Here is a 10,733-nt window from a genome sequence, read left to right as displayed (position 1 = left end):
GATATAGGCAAGGATGCGTTTATTGGATTTTTATAATAAGATACAAAATCAACAAGTCATTGTTATTGATAAAATAGAATGTTTAACACGAACCGCAAATTCTAAGACATTTCCAACATAAATCTCAAACAATAATTAGAAAACAAAATCGTTACCAAGTGTATCCTTGGGCAAATCGTAATTGAAAATAGATGGGGATGAACTTAGTTAAAAATTGGGTAATGGAATATCCAACCAGCTAATTTTACTAAAACAAAAAGTAACAGGACACAAGGCACATGATTTAATTAACGCAACCATGTATTCCATGTCTCTTAAAGTCGCTTTAACTTTCACAGATCGGTCAAAATAACAAGCTTTACATGAGAAACTGAGGACAAAATAATATCTGCAAAAATTAGAACGTTTTGCATCGATGTAAAGCTTCACGCTATAATTTACGTTCAATAAACTTAAAAGGACTAAGGAGGAAGATTTGCTCTTCCACGGGAAGAAGAGCAGAACCATGTAAACCAGGCAAGGAAAGTATAACCAGAAGATAACGGATTTTCAATTTTGTACCCGATGACTCCTATGAGCCACTGGCCCTTGAGACTCCGTGGTTGAAATTGTCCACGTAAGCAGAATGCTTCTCGACGATATGTTTGACGATATGCTTCTCCACTTCGTCACCAACCAGTTCCGGGTCACGCTGAACACGAATCTTCTCATTTTCAGTAACAAGAGTCACCTCCTCTTTCCGGGTCAAAAGTTCATTTGCAATGACCATATGCATCTTGTACTTCCTTAGAGCCGCCTTTGCCTTCTCCAAGAGGATTTTTACATCAGTCTCTAGCTGTGCAAAGGAGAAATTTTAGTGAAAAATGAATAGAACCCCAAATAGCTCTAAATTGCTGCAATGGCATCAACGTTGCAAAAGCATACTTGTTTCAGACATAAACAAAAAGAAACTAGTAATTGCCCATCCTCGACTTTTAATAGCAATTTCCTAATGGGCATTCTATTCAGGAAATCTGATCAAAGATAGTCGGTAAACGTAAGTGGCTTCTGGTTAGTTCACATTTCATAGGCTCCCGTTGGTTCAGGAATTTGGTTATTGAATTCTCCAATATTCAAAGGTTGTTTGGACGGCCAAGCACCCTAAGAAGAATAAGGCCTTTTTATGGTTCTATGGGACATAATGTATCGGATAAGACTCAGCAAATGAACACTTCCAAAATCGTCTCCATCTAATAATTATCTGTTGGGGAGATAAGAATGAAGAGATTAATCACATACCTCCTCAATTTCCCTTTCTTGACTTTTATCCAATGTAAGCTTCTTAATTGTCTTAACTACAACCAAGATGTCCCTAAATAAATCCGTTCAACTGGCTTTTGAGCAATTGAGGTGCGGCAATCATTTGTTAAAAGAAGAATGGTTCTTTGGAACTCCATTCCAGTTCTCCCATGGACCTATGGACCGTGTGGTCATTAAAAACTAAGGTCTATGGAGGTCTATGGAGGACAGTTGGGGAGTTATGTTGATTCCTCATTTCGTTCACTGAATCAAAATGGACAGTATTTTTTTAAGTTTCAGATGGGGCTTTCATCTGTATTCCCTCATTGTACAACTCCTTTATTTATTATCTTCTTTTTAAAAAAATTATTTGGTGGTAGTTTCCAACAGCAGAACGTACCTTGAATGATATACAGTACGCCGTTGGAGCCCACTCACTCCTCAGCCCTGACAGCATCTTTGGCACCTGAACAAGTCGCATGTCTAAAGGCCCTGATCCTGACTGAATCTTGTGCTTTGCCTGCAATGGAAAGACTAAAAATATGGATGAAAGCACTAATTGAAGTCGTTTCATGAATGACTAAACCAATGAACTGAACATTTGACAATTGAGATCCACCATCATACAAATACAATATCGAACTCCCTGTTTGCTTAAATAAGGGAAAATTTTGAATTCATCCCATGTGAAATCGCCAATTAATTCAAATGCTTAAGTTGATAGATTATAGTAAATTTGATATATTAATACTTTCAACAATCCTCACTTGTGGACATGAACATTTGTCAAAGGCCCAAGAAATGAAAAATGACATTAATTGGAGAGTGTTGGAAATTAGGGACTTAGTTGATTGTTTATAGTCCCGAGATATTATAGTTATTTACTTTACCCTATTTTTCTTTCCTTTTTCTGTATTTAGGCTTGTTGGAGCATATAAATAAGAATCCTGTTGTATCTCTCTCACATTATGTAAAATTTAATAAAATGGACTCTCTATCGTGGTCTTTTCTCCCTGTTCTAGGGTTTTCCACGTAAATCTTGTGTTTTATCTTTCTCTCTTTTCTCTTTTAACATGGTATCAAAGCTTGGTGAAAAAACCCTAACCGCCATCGGCAAAAACCAACCGATGCAAGATAACCTTAGTGTTGTACCAACATCGCTTCTGCCACAACCGCCGATGGAACCTTCGACCGCCGCCACCACTGCCCACGCTACCACCGCCCCTACTATTCAAACCGTCGTTGACTGGTATCTTCGAATGCTGCAAATACATCCTCAACAGCAACCAATCGGGAACCCTAGCGCTACCAACTTTACTCCCAATGTTGCCACCGTCGCCACCAGACACTTCATCCAACCGCTAGAATCTGAAGCCGATGCTACTAAATCTTCCATGCATCACCGAGGCAAGTCCGTAATCGGGAATGATGTGCCACCAGCCGCCTATAACAGCTTGCTGTCAGCTAGGCTCCTCCATCCCCCGCTGCCAAGCTATGAACACCACAGGTCCATGGGTCTTTCTCTAGCAATGGTTCAACAATAATTAGCTGATCTTTAGGCGAGTTTTCAACAACAAATCGTCACTCTTGGGGCAGCTCTAGGTGCTTCCACAACCACAAACTTAAATTCAAGTGTATTGAATTCAGATATTCCTTCCGGTTTATCGATGTATCCAGAGAATTCGATAATCTATTTCCCTACTTTAACTATTGCAAATTATTTGTCTGGTTTTATGGAAAATTTCACAGGCTTAATTGCACGAGAAAAGTTAAACGGCTAGAATTATTTCTCCTGGTCTCAGTCTATTAAAATGGCCTTTGAAGGCATCACAAGTTCGGTTATTTGACTGGCAAGATACCCACACCTAGACCGGGGGATCCTCGAGAGCGTATTTGGAAAGGAGAGGACTCCTTGCTAGATCACTACCGATTAATAGTATGGAGCCTCAAATAGGAAAACCGCTATTATATGTTGCCACTGCTCAAGATATCTGGGAAGTTGTTCAGAAATTATATTTCAAAAAGCAAAATGCATCTCGTCTTTACACTCTGCACAAACAAGTTCACGAGTGCAAACAGGGGATGATAGATGTTACCTCGTACTTTAATAAATTGCCCCTAATTTGGCAAGAGATGGACTTGTGTCGCGAAATTATTTGGGGTTGTCCATGTGGAGGTGTTCAATATTCCAAAATTGAGGAAGTAGATAAGGTATATTTCCTAGCTAGTTTGAACTCCAAATTTGATGCAGTGCGAGGCCGTATACTGGGACAGAGACCTATATCCTCTTATGGAAGTGTGCTCTAAGGTTCGCCTTGAGGAAGACAAATTTAGTGCTATGAACATCACTACTGTGTCACCTACTGATTTTGCTGCTTTTAGTACGAAATTATCCGATAATGATGGTGACAAGCACAATGGGAAACAAACTCCAGTGTGTGAACATTGCAAAAAACCCTAGCATACAAAGGAACAATGTTGGAAATTACATGATAGACCACCGAATGGTAGAAGACGCCCTCCGAATGACAAGTCCAATCCCGGCCATGCACACTTGTAAGTGAATCTGCGAGTGCTTTCCAGTCACAATCTCAAGTGAATTGTCAAAATGACTCTACTGTCCCTTCACTTGGGGCAATTGCTCAATCAAGTACATCACAACTGTTAAGTCTCCTAAGTATAAATGACAATAAACCATGGAGACTTGATTCAGGGACTACAGATCATTTAACTGGATCATCCGATAACTTCCTATCGTATCTTCCATGTGCTGGTAATGAAACGATCAGAATTGCATATGGATCTTTTGCTCCTATTGCGGGCAAGAGTCATATTTCTCCCTTCCATGGTTTAACTTTACACAATGTCTTGCACGTACCTAAAATATCTTACAATTTGCTATCTATTAGTCAGATAACCCGAGATCTAAATTGTCGAGTTGTCTTCTCACCGGATAATGTTTCTTTCAGGACTTCAGCTCGAGGAAGACGATTGGCACTGCTCGACACAATAGAGGATTCTACTTTCTTGATGATGATGCTTCTTCTAGGAACAGCTATAGGACTAGTTTGTTATCTTCATATTTTTCAACTTCAAAAAAAGTTTGTATGTTGTGGCATTTTCGCCTTGATCATCTAAGTTTTCAATATATGAAATTTTTATTTTCTCATTTATTCCATAAAATTGGTGTCTCTTCTCTTTTTTGTGATGTGTGCATTCTTGCAAAACAACATAGGGTCACCTTTCCCTCTCAACCTTACAAACCTTCTCAACCCTTTAATCTTATTCATTTGATGTTTGGGGTTCCTCTAGTGTTACCACCTCTTCAGGAAAACGTTAGTTTGTGAGATTTATCAATGATCATACCCATCTTACATGGGTCTTTCTTCTTACTGACAAATCAGAGGTTTCGTCGATATTTCAACAATTTTACACCACTATTGAGATTAAGTTCAATACTAAAATTGCTATTCTTCGAAGTGATAATGGTCGTGAATTTCTCAATAATACTCTTCTTGAATTTTTATCTTCCAAAGTTCATTGTTTACCAAAGTTCATGTGCCTATACACCTCAACAGAATGGAGTGGCTGAAAGGAAAAGTCGCCACCTCCTCGAGGTTGCCCGGTCTCTCATACTATCTACCTCTCTTCCATCTTATTTGTGGGGAGATGCAATTCTTACTGCAACTCATCTCATTAACTGAATGTCTTATCATGTTCTCCAACTCCAAACCCCTCTTGAATGCCTCAAGAAATCATACCCCACCACACGACTCATTCCTAATGTTCCTCTCGGGGTTTTTGGGTGTTCTGTCCTTGTCCATGGTCGTGGCCATAACCAAACTAAGTTTACTCCTCGTGCTCAGAAATGTGTCTTCCTTGGATATCCTTTTCACCAGCGAGGTTATAAATGCTTCCATCCTTCTTCCAGAAAATACTTTATCTCCATGGATGTCACGTTTCTTGAGGATAAGCCCTTCTTCCCTATTAGTCATCTTCATCTTCAGGGGGAGAGTAATAGTGAAGAGACTAACTGGTCAACATCCCATGATACTGTTCTACCTACTAAACAGGTATCTTGGCTAACATACCACAGGAAGAATCTCAGAAAGGAAATGGTATCCCTACTGTTCCACCGGCTTTGATCCATGAATCTGAACCATCACAAGCTCAAGGTACTACTGAGTATGTCCCTGATAATAACGATTTGTGTGTTAAGAATGATATTGTGGATGTAACTGAGAATAACAGGACTGATGTGTTAGTTCCAGAAAATAACAGGGTGGCAGACAGTGATGAGACTACAATAGAAACACAAGAGTGAAATTCTACCTCCGCCTGAAACGTGTGATCAGAATCCTACTATAGGTGGGAAAGTAGATGAGAAGTCAGACAAATCTGGGGATTATGATGCATTGAGGCCTATACCGACTCTGACTGGACAAGATCAGTGACTGACAAAAAGTCTATCTCAGGGTACTATACCATTGTGTGGGGTAATCTGGTTACTTGGAGAAGTAAGAAGCAAAGTATAGTTGCTAGAAGTAGTGTAGAGGCTGAATACAGAGCTATGAGTTTGGGAATTTGTGAAGAAATCTGGTTGAAGAAAGTACTGTTTGATCTTCATCAAGATGGTGTCTTACCTATGAAACTCTATTGTGATAATAAAGATGTTGTAAGCATTGTCAATAATTCAATACAACATGATCGAACGAAACATATAAAGATTGATAGACAGTTTATAAAAGAGAAACTGGATAATGGCAGTATCTGTATTCCGTATATTCCATCAAATCAACAAGTTGCAAATGTTCTCACTAAAGGGTTACTCAGGTAAAATTTTGACTTTTGTGTTAACAAGTTGGGTATGATTGATATCTACACCCCAACTTGAGGAATGTGGAAATAAGGGACTTAGTTGATTGTATATAGTCTCGGGGGTATTATAGTCATTTATTGTACCCTATTTTTCTTTCCTTTTTTGTATTTAGGCTTGTTGGAGCCTAAAAATAAGAATCCTCGTGTATCCCTCACATTATGTAAAAATTAATCAAACGGAGACTCTCTATCGTGGTTTTTTCTTCCTGTTCTAAGATTTTCCACGTAAACCTTGTGTCTCATCTTTTTCTCTTTTCTCTTTTAATAGAGAGGATAACATTTTAGGAGTTCAAATATATGACTTCCAAACTTCGTCATTGAAACTCACAAAGAAACATTAAATCTAACGTCAGACCAAATATCGCTCAGAGAATGATCAACCCCTCTAAAAACTCTATTGTTCCTCTCATCACATAAGGCCCCACAAAACAACAGACACCACAACTTGCCACAAAAAATGACCCTTATCGAGAGGGGGTGGAGAAGGATTGTCAATCATCTCTTTACCATCTCTATTCTTGGCCAAAACAAGGTAAACTCCTAAAAAAACTGACTCCAAACTTCATAAGCAAGATCAAAACTCCAAAACAATATGGTGAAGATCCTCCACCGCCCTCCTATAAAGAATGCAACACAAAGCACAATCAAATTGGGCATCTTTCTTGATTTCCGATCCAATGTGTTCATGATTAAATGGCTAACCTTCCAAATAAAAATCTTAACCTTCTTGGAATTTTCATCTTCCACAGCGAGGCAAAAACACACAAATGGGAGAGGGATATACCAAAGAAAGAAAAAAGAACCTAAACACTACCTCCTATTCTAATGCATTCTCAATTATCAAATACCCAGAAGTTTAAGATAATAGGACGATAAATTTAATTATATGAAGACTTCAATATTCTATGTTATTGATCAAAACAAGATTTGAGATGCAAGTACGAATGCTACCATCCATGAAAGTACAACAATCCAAGTCTATTGATCTTTTGGACAGATACAAGCTTCTATATGACCGTTATAGCTACCACACCCACCCACCAGATGTATACCACACGTATGCTACTTAAATGCTAATATTAATTTGTGAAACAGCTGGGAACTTCAGAGATGAGAAGAAGGATTTAAAAAACGTTGAATAAATACACATTTTTCTTTTGGAACTTAAAAGACACAGTTGTACAACCTATAGAACAGATCTTGTTCAAGTAAAGTCATGACGTTGAATAAATAACACTAAAATCTCGTTTTTATCTGTTTTGGGCTAAACCATTACCATGCTCTCCCATGGAACGTAAAAGTCAGAGACAGCTGCAGCAAGATAAAAGAGTGCATAGGGTCCAATACTCCTCAGTGATATTGCAACCATGTGCAACATCTGCAAGATAAATAATAAGATTAGAAAGAAAGGGGGAAAAAAAACATACGACCATAATGCATTAAGTGGCTAAATTTTGTCGAGCTAGTAAAGGTCATATATTAGCAAAGTTTTTTTCTGGATCGAAAATAATATTTAGCCACCTATGTTTATGCGCTTCTTATGTTTTCTACATAAGCTTGATGCAAGTATAAGCTAGATGCACAAATTAGATTGATTACTATAAACAATATATTAATTACTATCGTGTCTCTTTTATTGTGTTGTGGGACAGTATATAAAAGGGCTTTCTCTCCTTTGTAAATATGAGTACATACAACTTTATTTATTTATTTATTTTCTAATGAAAGGTGATTCAAGAGAACTATTTTCTTCCCTTGTGCTCTTGAGCTTGATAAGCTTCAAATTTAGTGGATTTAGAGTGATGTTTTTACTTTTGAACCCCATAATGCTTTCAACAAAACTTGCATGCAACTTTGAGGTTTAGATTTAAAGACACTGAGTTTTGACCAATATAAGGCATATGTTCTGTAATAACAGATCGCTCCTGCAGGTAGTGCAAAAAAATAAAGGAAAACTACCTGAAGATACTCAAAAATCGTTGTAAAAGGAAGTTTCAGAAGTGTGCCATCTGCTATTGCCTGCAATAATCAAATTTGAAAGTTTCCTAATCAGTGGTATTTCATTACCAACCATGTTAGATATGGGCTAATATACAGAAAATATTAAGAAATTGAGTGATGATACTATCGAGTAGTTCATACAGCATGATGCTCACTGATTGCCTTCTTAACTTCTTCCGAATAAGGCTGGCGCACTGAATGTTGAAATGAATTTAAGTCATGAGCACCATGAATGCTAACAATTAATCAATAAAATGAAAGTTGAAGTGCTAGAAGAGAAAGGTTACTTAACCCTGGGCCCCAGATAACAAAAAACTCCTCCATAAAGTTCACCGAATAATATATCAATATCCAATTCAGAGTGTTTGATAACGAACATTGATGTTACTATAAGTGACAATATCATGTACCAAAGTGGTCTAAGGGTGAGTTTTGAGTATAATGCTTTTAAGCTAAGCACTTTTTTTTTCCTTTCTGTTTTTAAATATAGGAAAATGAACCAAAATATTAACGAATAATAGCAAAATATCACCGTCTATCTGTGATAGACCGCGATTGACAGCTATATACTACTATCTGTGTCCATCTGATAGACACAGATATTTTGCTATTAGTTGTAAATATTTTTAGCAGTTTTGTCATTTAAAATAATTCTTCTTTTTTTCTACTTTGGAAGAATTATTAATTAAGTGGTTAACCCTCAACGGAAAGTTTCCTTGTAACCTATGAGCAAATGCTCTTTTTAAGTATTATGTATCCCACAGAATACACAGGCAGTTAATTACCCATCGAGAACATATGACACTGTTACCGTTGAACCAGCAGGGCATGGATAAAGTTTCATTTTTTTTTTTTTTTTTTAAGAATAGATAAGGGCATGGATAAAGTTAAGGATAAAGAAAATCACAAACCTTGTATGCCCAACTCCTGGGTGAACTCAAAACACTCCAGAAATGGATCATCAGGAAGCAAACTGCAATATGGTTGACGGGTTCCCCTGATCATAGAACCACCAATTAGCTCAGGAGAGTATCAAGCCTAAACTTAGAATGACTCTTACACCATGCAGTTCTACCAAAGATAAGTGTGTACTTTCGATATAAGAAAATAACCGAATATCCAGCCTTCAGAAAGTACCTAAGAGAAATTAGCAAAATCATTTAAAAAACCAAACTCAATGTGTAATCTCTAGTAGAACATATGTTGAAATGTAATGTCATTTACTCTGTGGATGCTGCACCTCTGTGACCTGAGCTGAAGTTGTCTATATAACGAACACATCTTTGCTCTAAAGGAACTGTGGTGCCCCCAGATGTCACACAAACAACTTTCCTGGGACTTTGATTTCCTATAATTGAAAGCAAAATTGATCCATAGAAACAAATTAGGTAAAATTACAAGCTTAGTTCCTTAATTTATTAGGACGGATTATTTAATCCATTTACTTCAAAATAAAGTTTGTAATAGATCCCTACACTTTCCAACATGTCAGGTAAGTGTTAAATAACAGGCGCTAGCAGACTAGCAGAGTAATCCCCAGAAGAATATTATGGAATAACAACTAATCAAAACAAAAAAGACATGCTTAAGAGATTAACGAAGAGAGAACTTGCCAGCTTGTGGTGAATTCATTTCAACAAATTCTCTCAAATCTTTGCTGATATCCTCAATATTCCTCAAAGGGGGAGCTGAATCAAAAAATGATTTGATTTCAGCATCTAGGGCCTGTTGAGCTTTTTGCAGTCCGTTTATATCCATTTGGAAATGTCTTCAAAGAAAATCACAACCGGAAAACCTCACTATGAAGTCTGAATTCACATAGAACAAAATTTAGGCACAAATATTTATATAGTGATAACAAAAAATAATAAATAAATAGTTGCTTCAAGGAATAAAACCTACATGGTTAAATAGCCAAGCACATTTCTCCATAATCAATATTATACCTCATTAATGAATATATAAAATAAAGCCGAGATGAACATTAATTTACAATATCGAACTTTTAAGCGAAATTTTCGCTTTAATCAGCAAATCTATTTTACGAGCTACACAAAACTAGACCGACCGACCTCAAGTTTTACGAACTCAGTTTTATCTTCGACCACTCATGATTGCCGGACCTGCCTATTGTTTTCATTTAAAAATGACATAAATCACAGAAGTTCAACCAAAAATCCGAGATATGGGTAAGAAAATAGAATTCAAGAAGCTAATTACATGCTTTCATCAATCTCATACCGGTAGAAATTTGCTTCAGAAGTTCAGATCTTAGGGTTTTTTTTCCCCTCTATTCGAATCTTCGTCAATAATCGAAATGCATCTTGCTAACTGTTGTTGGTCAGGAAACGCTCGATTTGATGTTGACCAGAATGTTCTGATTCTTCTTCTAGTTACCGATTGTACTCTCTGTCGAACGCTAGAATTTGAAGGTAATCCTTTTCAAAATGATAATGGTGTGCTTGGCCCTACTGTATTTTCATTCTCCCACCTTCATTAATTGTCTGTCTATTTTATAGACTTTCCCAGTACCCACTACTCTCTCTATCGTGTTTTATCTTTCTTTCTGCCATTTC

The 10,733-nt window shown here is 37.1% G+C and overlaps 1 protein-coding gene across 4 annotated transcripts; it reads right to left on the bottom strand.

Annotated features, from left to right (window-relative positions):
- Positions 1-227: 227 nt before the first annotated feature.
- LOC120075282 (phosphopantothenate--cysteine ligase 2-like) lies at positions 228-10,733 on the bottom strand. Of its 4 annotated transcripts, none has more exons than XM_039028504.1 (10): positions 10,378-10,729; positions 9,771-9,965; positions 9,382-9,505; positions 9,250-9,294; positions 9,069-9,154; positions 8,299-8,351; positions 8,116-8,175; positions 7,433-7,534; positions 1,679-1,798; positions 228-835 (listed from the first exon to the last, which is right to left on the bottom strand). In XM_039028504.1, the coding sequence occupies exons 2-10, from the start codon at positions 9,913-9,915 to the stop codon at positions 572-574; spliced, it is 999 nt and encodes a 332-aa protein (XP_038884432.1). In that variant the 5' UTR covers positions 9,916-9,965; positions 10,378-10,729; the 3' UTR covers positions 228-571. The 4 variants fall into 4 exon arrangements, with proteins under 4 accessions (XP_038884432.1, XP_038884430.1, XP_038884434.1 ...); XM_039028502.1 differs by having other exon boundaries at positions 10,399-10,726; XM_039028506.1 differs by lacking the exon at positions 1,679-1,798 and having other exon boundaries at positions 10,399-10,733.

This window comes from Benincasa hispida, chromosome 4, assembly GCF_009727055.1.
Source record: "Benincasa hispida cultivar B227 chromosome 4, ASM972705v1, whole genome shotgun sequence".
Taxonomy (NCBI): domain Eukaryota; kingdom Viridiplantae; phylum Streptophyta; class Magnoliopsida; order Cucurbitales; family Cucurbitaceae; genus Benincasa; species Benincasa hispida.
This window is presented reverse-complemented; position numbering and strand designations above follow the sequence as displayed.